This window comes from Pseudopipra pipra, chromosome 10 (assembly GCF_036250125.1).
Source record: "Pseudopipra pipra isolate bDixPip1 chromosome 10, bDixPip1.hap1, whole genome shotgun sequence".
NCBI classification, from domain to species: Eukaryota; Metazoa; Chordata; class Aves; order Passeriformes; family Pipridae; genus Pseudopipra; species Pseudopipra pipra.
The window spans coordinates 10868715-10889764 of NC_087558.1; the positions used below are offsets into that span (position 1 = coordinate 10868715).

The 21050-nt window shown below is 43.9% G+C and overlaps 1 protein-coding gene across 6 annotated transcripts in view; it reads left to right on the forward strand.

The window, feature by feature from the left end:
- The window catches only part of LPP (LIM domain containing preferred translocation partner in lipoma), a 330413-nt gene that overhangs the window by 154903 nt on the left and 154460 nt on the right, over positions 1 to 21050 (forward strand). For all 6 annotated transcript variants that reach the window (XM_064666206.1, XM_064666205.1, XM_064666203.1 and 3 more), the window contains one exon: positions 10477 to 10599. In XM_064666206.1, the coding sequence (XP_064522276.1) occupies positions 10477 to 10599 (123 nt within the window). The remainder of the gene's footprint in view (positions 1 to 10476; positions 10600 to 21050) is intronic.

The window sequence follows — 21050 nt, forward strand, 5'->3', positions numbered from 1 at the left end:
TTATGTATCCATTTTGCTGACATTTTGCCAGGTTCACTGGGAATCCTTGCAAACATTTTGGCACTCACCCCTTCCTATTACAACAAAACAAGCAAACAAACTCAGAAGTATGTTATTATATGTTTAATTTCTGGACCTGGTGCTTACTCAGGCTGTGAAAATTGACTGGCCAATTTTAATTTTACTTTTTTTTCCTCAGTGGTGATTTCCTAGTAGCTACACAGCCCATGCTCAGGAATGCTTTCTCAAATTCAGAGAAACTTGGCTGCGTGCTTAAACTTCATTAAAGTTGATAGAACTTAAGCACACGTGTAAAATTAAGCATATGCTTGTGTTTTATACAGCCTTTTTGCAGGTGACACAAGCAGCTGCATATGAGTTTCCAATATGTGATTAAATTCCAAAAGGAGTTTTTAAAAACAGTTTTAGTCAACCTTAATTTTCTGAAATTGGTAGCTTTAACAAAACCTATCCTTTTTGATTAAAATTGCCTGAGACATGTGCCTTTTAAAAAGCTCTTTATTTAACTGTCACAATATTCAGTCTTGTGTAGGATAGAGTTTGTTCATGTAAATTTAATTCCCAGTTACAGTGGTGCAAACACAAAGTGATGTCAATAGATCTTTATGGATGTGGCAGAGCTGTTTCTTTCTCACCTCTGTCGGTGTGGGGGCCAGGCAGAGTCATTAAATTGTCAGCTGTGCCCTTCTGCAAGCGCAGATCATAAAGCTTTGCCTGGTCACCCAGGGAGACCAAAGGCATCCAGCCTTGATCCACAGACATCAAGAGGTGGAGAAATCTTGGAAGTTTGTTTTAAGATTTAATTATGTGCAGTATTACACATAAATGAATATCTCCGTTATTTCTAAATGGAATTTCTCCAGCTTTGACTTCCCAACCTCTGTATGTTTTTCTGGTTTGCTAGGTTGGACAGTCTCCTGGTATCTGGCATTTTCATTCTGTGAAGCGGTTTAGATATTGCTGTCAAGCTACTCAATCTCCTTCATAGGTGAAACCAAGTGAGCTCTCTACATGTCTCCTTTTCAGCTGTTTCTGCTTTTCTGGGGCGTCTCTCAAGTTCTTACAGTGCTGCCTCCCATACTGGACACAATATGTCAGCGCCAGACTCACCACAAGTGTTGAAAGGAGTAAAATCACCTTCAGCTCTGTGCTTTCCCTGTTCCTGGATGGTTTGGCACCAGGCAGGAGACAGTGTTTGGTGTGGTTTTCCCCTATGGGATGTAAATCCAGAGTGGGGAGGCTGGGTTTGACAGACTGCCTTGTGCATAGGCATGTGTAATTCATGGCTTGTCAGATACATCCCATGCTGTTGGAGGCATCCTCCTCTTACTTCTTTTCTTATGCCAGAAAAGGAAAGATGATCACAACTTGGCCAGGATGTGCAGATGAACACCATTGACATCACCATTGGATCTTCTATAAATGTAACATTCATGTTGTATGACTCAGTGGGAAGGTCTTCCATTATTGCACTGGACACTTAATGAGCTATTTGTTTTCTACATTGATTAAACTTTGCAACTGTATTGGGGTAATTGGTTACTCTTCGGTTATGGTTCCCCTTGGAGGCAGATGATGAAATATCTGCTATGTTCTCCTATTTCTCAGTTTTTCTGTAAGCAGCAATACTCTGCAGGGAACATCAGCTCTGCTTGATGGCTAATTAAACATTAATTTGTGACGATATTGGAGCAGATTTTAAGTTGGTGGGAGAGTGGGCTAAGAAAGGGGAAACTTTTAACAGTCACCATAATTGTCAATAATGAGTCCTAATGTAATTGCATTAATTAAAAGAAAAGGGATATATTCCCTGCTGCTGTGAAGTTAGTTAAGTCAGTGAAAGTCATGCTGGGTCAAAAGGATTTCATGGCCAGCTGTTCTTGCCCTGTGAATAAAGAGGCAGCACTGTCCTGCCGAAAGCATAAAGAAAAAAATAATATATCCCACTTCATATTGTATATTCCACTGATGAACAGGAACGTTTCACTAATTCAATTTAATTCCCAAGGACGAGTGATTGTAACTCCACCCGGAGAATATTAAATTGCCTTAATGGAAAAATAAACTGGTTTTATTCTCCCCCTTCTCTCCCCATCTTCCCCATTCAGTTTTCAAATAACTTTACTTGCCTCCTTAGTTTATTAATATACTTCTCATCTTGCTGCTGATTTTGCATCTGGTAGCACTTAACACAGACAAGACTCCCAAAGCTTTTGATCAGACATGTTAAGTAAACTCTCAGGACTGTCGGGTCTGCTGCTCTGGCAGATGTTGGCTCGTGGGACTCCTCCTCTCTCTTCATCCCCTGACTGTTCCTTATCAAATCCATCCTGTTGCTTTCATGTGCTGAGGATTACAGTGCCTCTTCCCCACATACTAGCTGGCCCACAGTACGAAGATCTTCTAGTTGACTGAACAGCGTTTGCCATTCTTCTCTTTTCCAGTGCAGAGGCTCAGAGAAGCACTGCAGTTTCAAAACCCCCATTTAGCTAACCTTGGCATTTCCAGGACTTCTTTCCATGGGCAAAACTCAGTGGTTAGAAGCTCTTTACTCCTGTCACATAATTGCCTTCTGTTGTCCTCGGGGGTGGCAATGGGACAGGAAGTGTTGCAAATCTCCTCGTGGTCTGTTGTCCATGTCCCACCACAGCCAGCAGAGTTGTCTGCTGCTGTCCTTCTACCCAGTGCTTCAGCAGAGAGTGTCCCAGGCCAGTGAGCCTGTTGGCTAAGCTTCTGTGATGCAGTTCCATCCTTTTTTTGCTTCTGCTTATTCTGCTTAATCTCCAGGGCCAAATCCTCTTGAAAAGTCTGGACAAACCATGGGTGTTTGTGGCAAAATATTCCCTCCAGTGTTAGGGTTAGGAGCTGCTGGCAGGGTAATTACTCCTGGGCTCTGCTGCGCATTCGCACTGTGCGTGCTGCCCCCAAGCAGAGCCGAGATGCTGGTTTCTGGTTTGGGGCCCTGCTCAAGTTAAGCAGAGGGTAATGGCTTATTAAACAGTGATGAAGATCACCACTGGCCCACAAGCCAGTGCTTGGCATGGCAGCATCTCAGATGCAGCTTTCTGGTCATGTGAAATTTTGGCCATCCTGCAGTGAACTTGCAGGTGGGGCTTGGATGTCTTGGACAGGGGTTTGTTGTCTTCTGGTGTGTTTTGTTGGGGCTAGGATGACAAATAGAGAGAATTAAGTGTCCTTTAAGGAGCTGGCTTGGCCCAGTGCATTAATGTCTTTATCTTGGTAGCCTGAAGGGATCTTGGTTGTATCTCCAGTTGCAGCACCTTGCTCCCACCCCTCTACCTGCTTTCTCTTCCCAGGGCTGGTATCCAGTTGACAGTAAGCTTCTTGGGACAAGGATGTTTCCTAGGTATTGTATGTGAGCAGTGCCTGTCACACTAATCTCTAGGGAAATATAAATCTTTATTATCATACAGATTCATAACTGCAACAGAGTCTTTGCTGTCTTTCATCTATGTGTCCCAGGAGGCTGCGTGCAGTTGACTGTGATTTCTGTTGTTTTTGCTACAAGGAAGGAAGAAGTGGGTTTACAGGTGTTGGTCCAAACCCTGGCACTAAGGTGATGGTCAGTTATTTACCTACAGAGACTGGAATGTGCCCACCAGCAGAGGTGACTGGCAGTTGTCAGTGGGCAGATAGAAAACACAGGCAGAGGGTCTGTGTGAATGTCTGTAGAGCCAAATCAGATCACTAGTGGCCAGGGAAAAATGCAGAAGAGGACGCACAGAACATTTTTTATTTATTATGTATCTTGGTGGAGTTTTCTTCCACGTGTTGCTCCTGCTGCTTTTGAAATCCATGTAAACTCATAGCAACCACAGCATCTTGCAGCAGAAGTAGATCCACAGCTTAGTGGTATGTTGTGTGACAAAACACCTACCCCCCTTTCTTTGTTTTAAGACTGATGCCTTCTATTTCACGCTTTCTTCTGTTATTTGCTTTTTCTGTATTTTTTAAAATATTTTTATTATTTGCCCTTCTCATAAGCTTTCCACACCAGTGAGTTTTTAAATCAGTTGTTAAGGTTTTGCAAGGTGTCTCCTAGCAATGCTTAGCAAAAAACTTTTCATGATCTGCTTGTTCATTTGCCCCAACTGAAAGCCCATGCAGTTCTTTACAGTACCTTGTTGCTTCAGAAATTAGTTCCATCTGGATACCCAGTGCTATCTGCGTTTTCCATGAGTGGAAAAATGGAATGTGGGACTGTGGCTATGCCAAACCCATGCCATAGGTCTGGCTGAGCTGTGCTTGGACCTGAGGAGCGCAGCTCCCTTTACCCCACTGTGTCTCCTGCATTTTGCAGTGACACAGCTGCTGGTGTGAACTTCACCAGGGGAAGATAGTTGGCACATTTATTGGCCCTTTTTGGGACAGTAAACGTAGGCAGTAAATGTAGTGGATGATTACCCCCACTCCACTTGAGCTCTGTTCCAGGTAGGCCCACCTGCCTCCTTACAGTGAGATCTTCAGAAGTGGCTGGAGTTGTAGAAATGTTGCTAGATTAAATGACAGCAGCATCTGAGACACCAAATGGTGCCTTTGAACAGCCCTCTTTAAACTTTTGAAGTGTTTTCCTTTGGTCCTGCTAATATCCAGCAACACAAACCAGGTAAAACTATTCTGTGCCTGAAAAAAAGAAAAGCAGGGGAAAAAATAAATCAAAACCTAACTTCCCTTTGGCTTTTATCCTTGATGTCATCAAAAGACTAAAAAGGATATTTCAGGCCTGGCTTTAGCCTGATGGAACAGCAGGGAAGTTCTTTTCTATTAGATCCTTGATACAATCACATCTGGTGAAATCACTGTGGTCACATCTGCTGAAATCTTCCATCATTTCAGATTTGTTTCAAAAGACTCAATCTTTCTGTTTTTGAAGGGCACGACTTCTTTTACAGCCCCTCCTTGGTGCCTGGAATGGAGATTAGGCATCAATCAAGCATCTCAGACCATCTTTGCCCTGAATGCTGCAGTCAGCTCTTGTCTCCATGTGCATGTGTGGGGGTGCAGCCTTTTGGAACTGTATTAATTTACATTAGGGAATTTGGAAGAAAATGTTTGCATTTGTCTGTAGGCTTCAGGGTGCTTCGTTTTCCTGATAGATGTCCTTCAGGATGCATCTTTTTGCCACTGCAATGTCTTTTTGGGCTTTAGATGGCTTTTGTGACCTTGGAAAGAAGAATGAGAGAGAGCTGAAGTAGCAAGGGTGTATGTCTGAAAAGGACCTTGCCTCCGGCAGTGAAATCGTCGAAGAAAGAGCAAAGAAAGAGAGAAAAAAAGGAAAAATTAAACACAACCTCTACCCTGAAGTATATCAAGACTGAATCACTTTCTTTCTTCTTCCTAGTTAACATTTCTCCCAATCTCTTCTTGTAAGTGTGGTGAATACCATCAAAATCAAACACTTCTCTCTCCCTTACCTGCCCCCAGCTAAAATAGGAAATTAAAGAGCCCCAATCTTCTTGCTCAGTCTGTGACTCTGTCTAAGCCCAGTGCCCAAGGCCATGGAGCATGAGGAGAGGCTCACTCCTTGTTTGGAGTCTGTTCTGTTTGCTCTTTCCACCACCTCAGTGCCTACCCCAGGATTCAGACAGCCTGCAGAGCATGACAGGCGCCTGCAGTGGGTGCAGCCTGGTGGAAGCAGACAGTGGTCACTGAGTTTATCAGCTGTGGCTCATTGGCTTTTACTGGAGGAAAGGACAATGAAGTCTTTCAGGGCAAAAGTCCATATGTATTACACCTGCTCACAACCTCTGATTTTTCTAAATTCCACTTGATCCCTTCACTAGTTTAGTCCTTCCTTTGATCCAGAAGGCTTTTCTGCTCCCTGCTTTTCCCCATTCTTGAATGTGTAAGTGCAAACAGTGTTGACGTGTTGCAGCTCAACAAGAGCTCCCAAGCACCTCGGGCTTCCAGTAAAACCAAGAACCAGGAGCAGAAGGTACTGCAGCCCCCCAGCTTTGTTTTGAGTCAAGGTATGACCTTTCATGACACCTTCATGGTGTTCATCTGCAGTCTTTCACTTGTGAGTTATGAAGTTATCAGTGACTTGTGATAGCACGGCATGTGGAGCAGGCTGATGCTACGAGGAAGGTTGCTTGTTTAGCTGTAGCTCTGATGTCTTGGATGTATCTGTACAGATAAAACAGCACTACATTTCCCACTAATGACAGCTCGTGTTCCGGGGACACAGCTCAGAGGATGAGCTGGTCACAATGCTCAGGAAACATGCTCAGCTCAACCTCCATTAGATGAGACTGGAGCAGGGCTGAGGTGGATGGGGACATGGTGGATATGGATGCCGGTAAATTGCACTGTGGTGAGCAAAGTCCTGATGGTCTCAAAGTATTCAGGAGTTTGGCCATTGCCTTGTCTTAGTAGAAAATACACACTGGGACACTGGAGTTACTTGTAACTGTCCATGTCTTGTCAGCAGGTCGCTGCTGCAAAGTCACCCTCCATGTTTCTCTGACACATCCACACCACCAGGCATCAGCGTGATTTACTGTAGAGGCTCAGAGGCCAAGCTGGCATCCCATGTTGCATCTCTTGTCCCAGGGGCTAATGCCTGTCCTGAGCTACAGCACTGCAGGGCAGCAAACAGGGCATAGAGAGAGGGGAAAACAGAGAATAAAAGAGAGGTGTCTGGGTCTGGGTAGGGAAAGGAATTTGGAGCAGGAGCTAGGAAGGACATCTGGGAACCAGATTCTTCTCTTTGAGCCCACTGCAAGGAGCTGGCTTGGATAAATGAGAAGTGTTCTTGTTTCTCTGCTGAAAGCTGCAAAATGTGATAAGAATAGGTGATCTGGCATTGTAGAAAGAGGTGACATCTAGGGAAATCATTGTGCTTTTCATGTCTTTTAGCTTGGTGAATAGTCTTACAACCCTTTTAGAATAGTGAGGCAAAATTTGAGACCCTGCGTTGACATCTGCACTGCATGTTCTGTAATGAATGTCCCTTGGGGTGGTGTGGGGGGACCTGTGGCACTGACTGGTGTTGGGTGGAAGGATTAGCAAAAGTAAAGCAAATTTTCATCAGAGCAGAGTCGGTTGACAGGGCTCAGGAGCAGATTACCATCACAGCTGCTCTGAGCTGCACACCAGGAATTCAGAGGCGAACAAACAAGCCAAGCAGTGAAGCTCTCTGCTGTTTTTCTGTCTTTTGACTCACAGCAGGGACTGAGCCAGGGGATAGGAGTGTAGGCGTTGCAGAAGTTCACGTGAGTGGATGGTCTCTGGCGTGAGTAATTTGTTGGACTGGGTTGGCTTATGTTTGCTTTTTGTCGAACTCACGTTGACTGAGCCAAAGATAGCATCCTTTTTCTTTTTAAACCCATTTTTCCATCTTCTGCTGGCTGAAAGAGGGGGTGCACAAGCGACATGTCTGCAACAATGCCATAAATCCAGACAGAAATAGAATTAGCAGTTCTTTCTGGTTCCGGTGTTTGTATCTGCGAGGTTGTGAGCTTAACCAGTCTGGGTTCCTCGGAGCAGAGCTGTGTCTGTGTGAACCTGTTGTGCCTTGGGACCTGGTGCTTGGGTTTTGTTCCAGAACAATATCATAAAACTTTTTATAGCAGCGTCATGACAAAGAGCATGGGAAGAGAAATAACTTAACCCTCTCTTGCTGAAGTTGGTGTTGCAAATGCTTCTCCTGTTTCCCCAAATCCTTCAACTGAATGTGGAACACTGTGGAGAGAGAGAAGATGCAAGATCTGTGGAGATGGGGAAGAGAGAGCAAGCAGGAATCTGTCTTTGCACGTATTACCATTTCTTAAATGTCTTCAAAGTCCATTCCTGTCCCATTAGGCCCTGACACATATCGGTAGTGTTATTCGTTGGCACCTTTGTACTGCGTTGTGCCCCAGCATTTGTAGAACTGGGCTTTTAATCTATGTTGATTATGTTTTAATTGAATAAGTAAATCTTCTACAGAGCCCTGAATCAATAGAGATGTTTTCATTCTATTTTATTTTATTTTTCTAGGTTTCCTAAGGACATTTAACTTTTACAACCTTACAACTTGTTCTGCAGTGTTTGCTAGTCAGCTATTGCATAATTGTTCTGGGGAATGAGAACCTGGGAATAATATGGCCCAGAAATGCTAAGAAGCAGAAATGAAATTGGCTGATCTTCTCATCTACCACCATCCCTTCTCTCCAGGGTCAGGGTGCCAAGAAGGTCCTGTGTGTACTCCAGGTTTATTCCTGGGTCTGCCATTCCCTTGATTTATCACTTCACATGCTGGGGTCTTGGATGCCCTTTGCATCTCTCCTCTCCTTTCCAGGCTGACTTTTGGCTGCTTAGATTAAAAATGTGCTGGAGTGGAGCAATCACAGTTTTTCTGTCTGGGAAACCTGTGGCAGTTATAGGCCAACTACTGGAGGATGGAGAAAAACCAAACAAGAGCCATGAAGTGGAAAGGAAATTGTACTTTTGGAGCTATGAAAATCCAGGTGCCTACAGTTATCCAGGAGTAGGGGTCTGGGGTAATTCCTGTGAAAAATATTTCTTTTTTTTTTTTGAACAATAGTTTGGATGAAAAGACTTTGGCTCTATAATAAAAATAGGCAAGAAGAGTTGAGTTTCTAAGTAGTTTCTAACCTGACTTTCAGCCTTTTAAATGGTGTGTTCTTGCATAAAGCACATTGGAGCTTCCATTTTCTTGTTAGTCAAGCCAAATTTATTGTAATCCAATAAAATTTAATAATCATTATGAACTAATGAGTGCCTCAGCACGTATAAGTTTGGCCAACTAACAACCTGTCTACTTTGCATAGCCTGTCTCTCATTGACCAACTTGCCACTTATGTGTCAGATTGATTACTGGGGAGTTCTGTAAAACAGGTAATGATCAAATACTCCTGAAATGAAATTTAAATAAAAACTATCTGGAACAGCCAGTGAGCCAAAGGAAAAGGCAAATTTTTGGCTTGGAAAATTGAAATAACTTGGTGAGAGTGAAGGCAAACAGAGCTGGATTGTCTGTGGGGAGGTGCTGGTATGGTCTGAACAGGCTTTGCAGTTGATATTAGGTGAGTTGTTAGGTAATTCTTTAATATTTTTATTGTTGAAATCATCAAGCTCTGAATGAGCTCTTCACTGAGCTCTGTGCTTGTACGTACGTGGAGAGACTCTCTGGGGGATTTGCAGATAAGTAAAAAATGGAAAGACAGAAGAAAATTAACTCATGTTGAGAAAAGACTTTCAATGTAATGTTTCCCTTGAATCAAGAACTTTGGTTTCTTTGCATGCCCTAATTGTGGGCTGGCTCAGTGGGGCTGGCTCCTGGTACCTACTTCCAACACTGTAGGGATCCTTAACTGGTTTTCTTAAATTTCACATTCCTGATGGAGCTGCCTAATTTCCAAAGCACTGAAAACATTAAGGAGGGTTTCCTAATCTGTACCTGCCTTTGTGCCCTGTCAGGATGTACTGCTGTTGGGTTGGGCTGTACAGCACAGAGGTCCTTTCCAGAAGTTTTGGACTAGGTTAGTTGATCAAAAACAAAGCATGTGAATGAGTTCTCTTTTAAAACACTTATTCTAGCAGGGCTTGCAGTACAGCCGTTGAACAGTGGCTTGGGGATCACATGTTCTCCTGTGGTGCTGAGACCTGGGTTTTACTTTTTGAGGTGGGTGGTGGTGATGAAAATTCATGTCTCTTCCCCTCCAAGTGAGCGTCCCTACCAGCCTGGGTACAAGTGGGGCTGGGCATAGACAAAGCAAAATGCATGGAATTAGAAAGGGTCCTGGCTGCATGTTGGCATTTTTCTCTGGGCTTTCCTGCATAGGAGCCTTTTCACAAGGACCTTATTTATGCTGTTTTCTGACTGCTTATTGCAAATCACACCCTTCACCTTGAATCTCCTAGAAATGGATTGATCCTTTTCACTCTTCCTTGAAGGGGCTCATTTTTCAGATGAAATTTGTGAAGAAGTGTTGAATCAGAGAGGCACAGTTACCAAGAACTGATTTAGAATAAGAATAGGTGCATGTGGCTGGTGGCTGGCCACTATGGCTTGCAGTTCATTTCTGTTTGTGCTTTGCCTGAGATGAGGACATGGCAGAGGAGATGCTCTTGGGATCCAGGTTCTCCAAGCCTGTCCCCAGCTCTGTTTTCCCAGATGTGTATTCTTGATGTTCTGCCTCTTCACCTCAGCAGCGAATTGCTGAATTTCTAATCCTCCAAGTCAGTTTAACACAGTGTATTTCATTCACATTTCCCATTGTGGGAAATACATGAAGAAAAGCCCCAAAGCAGCATAAGTCCCTGTGAGATGGAGGCTTGCTGCTAGTTCTGGAGGGAACTATAGCATTTCAGCCTGTTTGTCCCTGAAACTGGAGAGTTATTGTTGGGCATGGTGGCAGCTTTATGAGTAAGAAATCACGTACCAGGCCAAGTGGTTTGAATAACTGGAACTTTTCTTTCTTCTTTAAGGTGAATCCTGGTGGCAAGACGCTTGAAGAGAGGCGGTCCAGTCTAGATGCAGAAATTGACTCTCTGACCAGCATCCTGGCCGACCTGGAGAGCAGCTCTCCATACAAACCTCGGACTCAACAGGTTAGTGGCACATTGCATAAACAGAGAGTGGGAAAGGGGCCAGCATCGACTTCTGGAGTCAATTTGCTAACTGCTTGGTATTTGTTGTGAGCAGGCATGCCAGTTCCTCCTGATAGCATCCAGATGTGGCTGTCAATGGGGAGAAGGGCACAGCTGCTCTGAGGGGGCACCGGCTCAAAAGCTGCCACACCTCTGAGTGAAGGGCCTCTGATCCCAATTGTTAGATTGCCACGGAGATGTTAGAGAAATACTTTCAAAATTGGCATTTCATCCTCCTCAACTTTTAACCAACAATAGCTTGTGAATTAAAACCTGCTCAGTTCACAAGTACTTTTATGCTTTTATTTTCTTGTCATTTTTCCGTTTTGTTAACTTTTATCTGTCATGCCGCCAGAAGGATCCAGATATTTGCGTCTCAAGTTGTTTTCTTTTGTTTTTTGTCATCTAATCAGTGGCGATGAAGTGGCTTGGACCATAGCTCAGCTGTCAGGGTGGCTGTAGCCCAGCAAGGCAGACAGGAATTCACACTTCTCTTCTGTGTCTAGACGAGGACTGCTGGGGTGTCAGTGGCTCGGCTAATTTTTGTCACTCATCCTAGGTAGTGCTTGAGTGGAGCTATTTAAGTTCTGGTGAGATGTCATCTATCTATCAGAGGAAGTGGTGACACTCTGGTGGCACTTTAAAAAAGGGCAATTCTTGGGATTTCATAAAATCTTATAAAATCATTCCAGATATGTTTGTGCCCAGTTGTGTGCCATCATTCCTTCCTAATCTCATGACTGGTCTCATTTCTTACATGTCTGTAGGGATGTATGCAGCTATATATATGCTGTATTAACCTTACTAAAACACCTAAAGTCAAAAGTATCAAAGGGATAGGTGAGTGATGGGTGCACACCCGTATAAGCCTTCTCTTTGGTTTGTGGCTTTTTTCGTTCTTTTCATTACTGCATTTCTTTTAAGTAGCTGAGAACTGATACTTTTGGAACAGAACTAAAGTAGTAATCAGAGTCTCTTTAGAATTGCACACGTTTAAGTCTGTGAACTGAGCAAAAGCAAAGTGAAATCAGATTTGGGCACTTTTGGAAGTGTCCATCTGCCACAGAGACTCTGAGTTTCCCATCCCTTCTGCAGGGACTTCCCTATTAAACCCTTCTTTCATTCTAGCAGCATGTGCACAGTTTTTGCATAAAATTACAGAATTGTGCTTGAAAAACAGTCTAATTTGGGTTAGTCAGTCAAAAAGAGCAACAATGTAAACCAGATACCATTCAGTGCTTTTCCCAGTGAGTTTTTGTTGTTGCGATAAATGAGACAAGTTCTGCTCAGGCAGAATAACCCACGTTCATTTTGTTCGTGTGGGCCAAACACACACAAATGCACACTGTTACTGGGAGATGCTTTATAGTGTCGAAACACTGCAAGAGTTAACTGAAAGAGATTTGTGCAATGCCCCTGGGCAGCTCCAATATCTTTGTAGTAACTTCTGTACCCACTTTACTGAGCATTTGCAGTTTGCTGACATTGCTGACGACTGCCTCCTGATACTTCTTCCTTTGGGATCTGGGGTTCTGTGAATAGGTTGGTTTTTTCACTTTTATTTTGCACCTTTACCATTTGAAAAAGATAAATAAAAAAATCACAGCACTCAGATGCAAACTTCTGCAGGTCCCTTTGAGTTTCTGGAAGATTTGAAGTCATAGGCCAAGTTTGGGTGTCAGCCTCCAAGATGACATATGCTGCTTGGGGCACATGCTCGTTCCCATGGCTTTTTGCCCACAGCTCAGGTGGGGGCTCTGCAGACTTTTCCCTCCTCACCCAGGATGGTGAGTCTCCCAGGTGCATTACACACTGTGCAGTCCAGTGTGCAGAAGAAGCTGAATTCCATCTCTGAGATCAAATCCTAATTTCTTTTGTTCAGTTTATCAGGCTTTTCAGGACTTATTGGTTAACATAATGATGTCCTGTGAAAAGTACAGCTACAGCAACTTCTAACTTGAGCTGTTAGAGAAAGAAAATGCCAGAGTTGGATGTATCATCTGCTGTAATTAAAGGGTACTCAAACAAGTCCTTGAAAGGTGGAACTAGAACGTAAAGCTTTGATATTTTCCTTTGTTTGATCTGTACTAAGTATTAAAACTGGTGAGTCATTTGATGGTCTTATAGAAGGATAATAGATTAGGCTGCAAATTGTAAGGTACTTACTCAGAACATCAGCACATTTATTGGATTACACCTTAGCTGACCTTCCCAAATTTATCGGGTTAATGGCTGCAGATAGGAAAATAGAGTTACAACTTGTTTTTAGAGAAGACATTTTCAGTTGTGCTTATGCAGTTACAGCATTATAATAATTCTGTAGGAATACCTTGCCCTTGGGAATATTCCTGTTCTGGAATAAGAGAAATTTTATCGTTAGGTTCCTTTTTTATATTATCTTCAAGACAGTTTTAAAGCAACATAAGCTAAATGGTAACATAGTCCTCTCTCAGTGGAGTAGGAGTGATAGCAGGGTAATGACAAGCAGTTTATTTAACATACTTTGCCCATTGGCATAAATTCACACAGAGGGAAGCTCTATTGATCTTTGGTATGAGTTCAAGATTGCAAAGAGACACATTGCACCAGGAGTGTCTCTGACACAGAGGGATGTGTGCCCTCTGCAGTAGGTCTGGAAGGTCCTCAATGTTTGTCAAAATGGGTGGGCCAATGCCAACCCCAGACAATGTCCCTTAGCCAGCAGGTCTGCTGTTGAGGACATGGATGAGTATGCATCTCTACACCATCCCTGCATTGCTTATCTGGATGTCACTCTAAAAATTTTTTTTGTGTCCTGGATAGGTGACAAGGACACTTCCATGAGCTAAAAATGACCAGGAAGAGAATTTGGACACTTGTGGTCAGCAGTGCCCTTCTTGTACCTGATGGTCCTGCCTAACTCAAGGCAGCTGAGTTGGAAAGCAAAGGTAGCTGATGACTGCTTCCCATGCCTTGGGCAGAGGAGGTGGGATGTTGCTGTACTGCAGAGCTGTGTTGCCCTCTCCTCTGAAGTGATGAGTTTGAAGAGCATTTTCTCAACATGGATCCTTTATGGAGCAGAAAAGGCCTTTCCTTCACATAGCAGCAGGGTTGGTGGGAGAGGATCCTTCTGCAAGTTGGGTATCCCAGCAGGAGTCAACCTCAATGTCTCTAAACCTCAAAGTGAAAGATTCTCTCAGGCTTCGTGTTTGGAAAGTTCTTCTCTTTATCTTGAGGCAGTTGTTGAGAGAGCCCCCTGCAGCAGAGGTTTTTTAGCCACTGATAGTTTATTTCATATTGACCATCAATAACATGTGGGTAGCTTTCAATCGCTATAACCTCAGAGCCAGACTGAGTCCATGTCTTGCAAGTGAAAGTCTCTCTGAATCACAGAACCAGTCAGAAGTGATTAAAATGCAGGCTTTACCTTTCAAAATTGCACATCTCTAAAAGCAGGGAAAATTACAAGGCTAAATCATCATCTTTAGCCTCAACACAACAGCATCTGAGGATTTTTTCTGTCATGTGAGACAGGAGAGACTGTATTCAAAGGGTTCAGCTTGAGCTGAAGTTTTAGAAAGGACCTGTGTGACCTTCACTGTCATGACGAGTTCCAGCCCTCTGGTACAATGAATTGAAATGGAGAAGATGACCAAGATGATCTCAAAATTACCATGACTGCAATGTCATGTGAGATTTAGCTTGCCTTGGGTATTGTTTGAAGACCTGCAGATGCATTATGAAAAAAAATCTAATTAATATTTTCCTCCTGCTTGGTAAAGCTTGGAAGTGCTAGTGTGATGAGTAAAGCACAGAGCTCCTCTTGTGTAGCTGCAGTGTGTTTCTGTGTACATATCACACCTTCTAAATTGCAGTAACGCATTGAAAAGTTCAGAGGCAGAGAACCCACTGTGTCTTTCATTAGTAAAAGGAGGCATTAGTAAAAGACAAGACATTAGGTGCATAACTTTCATGGATGGGAACAGGGGCTAGTCCTAAATTGTGTGAACCCCTGTGTAGAGGCCTGGTGAATGCTATGGTCATGGGGCTCCTCTCTTAAATGGTATTTTTCCCAGATTTTACCTGTTCTGCTTAAATCCTTGCTTAAGAGATCAGTGCAGTAAGACCTTAAGAAAAAAAAAAAGTCAAATTTCAGCCCATAAAATAAATGTTTGCATTTTTTGAAAAACAAGAAAACTTTGTGGCTCTGGAGAAAGGGCTTCCAGCAGAGACTGTGAAAATGAAATACTGGAAATAGCAGCACACGTAAGCTCAGGATTTTTTGTCCCTGCTGTGAATTATGTATTGAATGCTGATTGCTTTGTCTGGAATTGGACACCTACCTTCTGAAACTCTTGAGTTTTATCCTGAATTTCCAACAGAATATCTGTTTGGCAAAATAGCACTTTGTGGGAGGTGTACCAAGTAATGAGATGTACCTGGTCTGAAGGTATTTAATATTTTTTTAAAAGCAAATACTGTGTTGCCAATATTTGTGATGTATTTAAATAGCAAAAAAACTTGCTTGACCACCCATCATGGTCAAGATGAAATTTATTTGTGTACAGTTCTCAGAGGCAGCTTGATCTGGAGGGATCTGGGCTGGCACTCTGGAGACCTGTGTCATTCCCAGATACCACCGCTGTGTTAAATTACCTTGAACGTAGCGTTTCCTCATTGCTTCCTCCCAAAATCTCTTCTGTAGCCTGGGAACCTCTTCAGTGTGATTTGCCTCTTACTACCCATGTGTATGGCACGTAGCAGTGTGGAACCATGGTCTGGGTTGAAGGTGATGTGGTTGTACGAATAGTGGAAAAGAGAAAGAAATTTTTTTTCGTCTAACAGATGGGGAAAATCAAGGCAGAGTTAGGCGAGATACCTGAAGGTTCATGCCTCTATCCCTGCCTCTGTCAGTGCCCCTAGTACTAGACATCTGCCACTATCCAACACTGTCAGCCGAAGTGAGCAATATTTTGAAGGAAAAGAATCTTATTCTCAATGTGAGCTACAGAACAATAAAAAAGTAAAGAAGATTAAATTAAAAAATCAGTGATACATTTTCATTATGTTCCAAACATACTGGGAAATAATGTCTTGTAATGACTGGAGTTTAAAAGAGATTTAAATGTTTGACAGCGCTGGTTGTTATTCCATCACTTTTTCTGACAACCAGTTGAGGATAATAAAAGCAGTGAAAAGGCAATGGATGTATTTTCTTTCAGAATGATGGGACAGGATTGAACAGTATCAGCTGTAGGATGGCAAACCATGGAACAAGGCAAAATGTTGAGTGCTGAAGACTCCTAGGAGGACTCTTCCATGTGAATTTCTAATTTTAGTGCCCCACTTAGAGCTGCGTCAGGAATGCACAGCTAAGAGTTTGAGTGTTTTATCTTTGTTTATGCAGAGCTGTATCTCCAACCATGAATAAAGCCTCCTACTCAGCAAGGAGCAGCAGATTCCCCCAGCTTAGAGAAAGATCCTTATGATTCCTCTTGGTTGGGGCTATGAAAAAGAGATTGCTGAATCTGTACTAGAAACAGTCCGTGCAAATTTGCTAGTCCAGGCTTAGAGTCACTTTCATTGTTCCTGGTTTTTGCCTGAGCTTGGCTGCTTGCATTGGTACGCACCGAAAGGATTTTGCAAGTGCAGTCCACGGAGTATTTGCTAGCATCCCAGTTGTTGTCAGGAATATTTTTCTTTTTTTTTGAAAAAGAAAATTTAGGGGTACAAACAGATTGAGATTGATGTGGTGGGTTCAGAATTAATTCCTCCCTCCTGTAGCATTCATGTGACAGAGAGTTTTATGGTTCCTCAGTTATGGGACTCGGGGGCATATGGCTGTTTCAGATGTTCAGTATGGGCTGAAGTCAATGGCTTAGCTTCTGCCATCTTCACATGTGGTATTTGAGGTAAATAAAAGTTCCCTGGCCTCTTTCTGCTGGTCTGAGCATGTCTAATCTGTGGGCACCTGCACAGCTTTGCCAAAGAGGTTTCTGAATCCAGCAGCACAGCAGGGTAGCCAGGCAGTGCTTTCCCAGTTGCAAGGGGTTCTGTGTATTTGTTCACTTGAGGTCTTTGCATTTGGGGTTTTGTGGGCTTTTTAATCTCTTTGCTTGTAGGACAGAGAGGTTCATTGGGAATAAGCCCATCTGCTGAAACTGAGAAGCATCCCCTGTCCATCCTAAAGGGTTGATAACCTTTCAGTAGGACCATCCAGCTATTTCAGAGCTTCTGTGCTACATAGTGCTTTTCCCGAAGGCTTTCAGTGCTGCCATTTTGCTACTGACTTGGATGGCTCATGTGTACACAAAGGGATGACAGTGTCTCACAGAGGTGTGCCCAAGCTGGCCTTGAGCTGGTGAGCTCCAACACTTGTAAGCAGCATCAGAGGACTTGTGCAGGCTCACTGCAGGGCTGCTGGCTAGGGTGTTCTCAGTGGGCTGTGACACTTTTACCATAGTCATGGACATCAGGAATTGCATGGGCTGTTTTAAAGATGGGGTCAACTCTGAGAGCTGCTCTCCTGCTTCTGGCTGCAGCACACTGGCTTTGTGCTGTTTGCAAAATCCATGTGGGTTACTGAAAGTAGAAAAGAACACATCCCGTCTGGAGTAATTTCAGTAGGTTCCTCCCAGCACTCAAAAAGCAAAGCCTTTATATCTAGAACCCCTTCCTCCTGTGGTTCCCCTCTCCAAAGGCAGAGTGACATTCCCACCCTGCATGAGTGGTGCTTGAGATGGTCCCAGGGTTGAAGCTTTCTAGGAGCACCCCTACGGGTACACTGGCTGTGAGCAGCGCACGTCTGTCACGCCGTTCCTGACATGTCTGCAGGCGGGAACACACAGCACAGGGATGTTCAGCCACCTATGTGTGAGCTGGGGGGCACAGCCAGGAGATGATTTCATGTATGTTTGGATTTGGTCTTTATATAAAGGGGAAAGCTTCCCGTGCTCCTCAGCTCCAGCCAGTGCGTGCAGCAAACGGACTCTGCTCTGATTAGCAGATGCTTGAATCTGTTGCATCTGCCGGTATGTATTAAACCTTAATCCTTTTGATAAGAGCATGTCCGTGAAGATTTTTAAAGAAAGTTTTCTGAGATCCCAGATTATCAGCTTGTCACAGATGAACAGGATAAGAATGACCTTTGCAGGGTATTATTTCTTCCTCTTGTACTGTCATCAGAGGGAAAATAAAGCAGCACTACTCCTGCTGTTTCTTTTTTCTGATATATAATCAAGTTCACAGTAATATTGGTAAGGTTTTCTTTTCCTCTTTCGCCTTTCTCTTTTTTTGCATCCATTTGGGTTTCCTGCCTACGTGCTTGGCTACAGCTTTAGATGACGACTACTGTTGGATATATTGGACTTTAAAATCTGTGCAGGCATCCCAAATTTGTGTGCGGATAAAGATAAACATTTACTTTGGGAACAGTGATAAAAAGCAAATAGTACCTCATAATTTGATCTTTTTCTCATTCTGCATTTGTGATTGTTTTGCCGTGAGTGGTTGAGAGCAGGGCTCTTATTCTCTAAAGCTGTTCAAGGCCTTCTACCTATTGTTATGTTTTGTTTTCTATCTTCTTCCCCACCACGGGACCAAGGCACTGTATACCATCATCTCAGGAAGCCTGTCATCATTTCCCCATCCTTGCTTTTTGGCACTCGCTGTGGTTTGGCACTCTTCTCAAAGGGACCCGACACACTTCACAAGCTGTCCGTGTGTCCAACCAGTGAAGAGCAGCTGCCTCTAGGGCAGAGACCTGTGTTTTGTTGGGACACGGACTCTGCTTGTGTTCTTTCATGGGTCGATGCATCTGAGTGCTTCAGCGGCGTCAGATTTACCACCATGACAGCAGCCCTGTGAAATAGGGAACTGTACTGGCTGTCTCATGGGCAGGAGAGGAACCAAGGCACTGGGAGATCAAATATCTTGGTTTGTGCCTGGGTCAGCAGAGGAGCTGAGGTCACAACATGAGTACCCTGTCATGGATTTATCCTCCTCTCATAGCACGTGTGAATGGATGGGGAGAGGTACATGAGAACCTCCCCTGTCAGGAGGATTTAGAGAGGTCTTGGGTGTGGAGAACTGCATCCATCTCTGCCTTGGAGTGAGTGAACCAAGCAGGGGAAATAAAAACCTTTATGTTTCTTCTGTGGGAGGGTGTTGCTTGATACTCAGCTACAGTTTTGTGATTTACGGTCAACAGACTTCTTGATGTGATGCCTTGCCAGCAAACCCACAAGAATTCAAAGCTTCAGACCCAGAAAGTTGTGGTGTCCTAGACCTGTATCATCACTTTCTGATCTACCCAGCACTCCATAAGTGGGAAGTTTTTTCCTCCCAGCTGTGTGTGGCTGGAAGTTTAACTCAGTCCTCTGGCGCAAGGCGGTGATTTCCCCACACTGGCAACAGCCACTCTCCTGTCCAGCTCCTGCCAAGGAAACAGTTGGAGAGTTTTGAACTAAAAGCGTAGTTGATTAATTCTTCCTAATCAGCACCCATTGGTGTCCAGCAGTTGGCTGCTCCCCATATATGATTTGAATTCTGTGACCACTAAGTGGATCTAAGAGAGGGATTTATGTGTGAAGAACTCAGTGCCGGGCAAGAGGGACTCAGATCCGTCTCGGGGAGCTGCAGCGAGGGGCAGGAGGGACTCAGATCCGTGTCCTGCAGAGCTGCAGTGAGGTGTCCTCGCTGTGGCCCGTGGGCTGGCCCGTCCACACACGTGCGCAGTGAGCTCCCAGTCCGCCGCGTGTCTTGCAGGCAATCTGAACTTTTGCTCTTCCAGACTGTGCTGTAAGCAGGATCTCTGACCTGGAACATGGATTGTTTGGCTGACATACACAGACAAATGCCAAGGCTAATACTAGGGGGAGAAGGGAAGCAGGAGGGGCAGTCAGGAGAGGTAACAAATGAGAACAGGAAGGGTCAGAGTCTGCTCAAGACGCAAGACACAAGTCCATAGGAAATCAGGCTTCCTTTGCTCTGCTCTCTATGGTTTTTGTTCCTTTTGTGTTGTGTTTTTCTCTTCTGCACACAAGAGGAACCAGCTGCATTTCCCTCTCTGCTAGGGAAAGGAAATAGTTCAGAGCCAAGGGAACAGCACAGCAACTTATAGAAACACCTGCATGGCAATACATCACTTGGGACTTTGCTCCCACAGTGGCCTGTGCTGGACATATTCCCCAGGCCATTTCCACCAAAGTGGGAGTGATGACTCTGTGGTCCGTGCATTACGCTCACAACGAGGAGGGCATTGCCTTGGTATGCCTTTGAATTGTCTCGAATCTGTCCAGAGACCATTGCAGGGCAGGCATAGATCCTGCTGATGGGAGTTACTGTTGAGTTGTGCTCTTTAGAAGAGAAGGACAGCTACCTTCTGCAGTTGTAGTTTCTAAATACATCTGAAAGGTGGAGGGTCAAGCACACTGGGAAGCCCTGGCATTTAAAGTATGGCCTTCTCAAATTTGTCCTCGTTGTTTACTGGTGCCTGTTTGCATGAGCACTTGCAGCTTTTCATGCATTGTGCCCTGAGGAGGAAGAAGTTTGATTCTTTTGTTCTGCAAATGGAGAACTTGGGCACAGAGAGACCATGCAGCTCATTGTAAAACAGGGCCTTGGGCAGACATCAGTGACTTTCTGAGATAGTGTTGTCATTTGCTGGTCTGTACTTGTCTTGTTTTTGTGAGGGTCTGCCCTACCTCTCTCTAGGGAGGGCGAACCTCTCCCTAGTACCCTTGATGGCCAGTCCAAAGGCAGGGCAGATCTGTTCCTGGCCTCATTTCAGGCAGAACCACCTGTAAGGATCCAGAGCCCTACAGACATGTGAGAGCTGGCCGTGCAGTTTCTGCATCAGACCCTGCTATCAGTGTGTAAATAAACACAATAGATTTGTAGCCTGAACATATCTCAGGATTGTTCCAAGATGTTCCTAGTTCAAAACCTAGTTCATTAAAGTAAGAGGCAGAGGCATCTGTGAATGGTTTGAGGGGCTCTGTCTATATTTTCTCTTATTGATTGCCTTTTGCCTTCCTGTCTGGAACCTTTTGAGAGATAACTGTGATGCTGAAATGCATTGTCTCTTTCTGTATATTAAAGCTGCCTAGGCTAAAAAAAGCCCTAACCCACACCCAGCCTGTATCTGAAAGTCATGAATTGATAGATCCTTGCTATAGCTCTTCAAATAACTGTAAATTACTCCAGGCTGTTACAGTTTCATTGTAAGGAAGTTCCTTCCTTGACTCAGACTTCTTTGCATCACAGTAAAATGCAATTAGGTGACGTACTTATTGTGGCTTGGAAGCACTTACAATTCTCTCAGCCTTATGTTATCAACTTTTACTCAATAGCAAGCTTGTGGACTGTGTCACTGTGCCTGTGTTAGCATATATTATCACCATATGGTGTTTCAGTAGTGAATAGGAAACTTC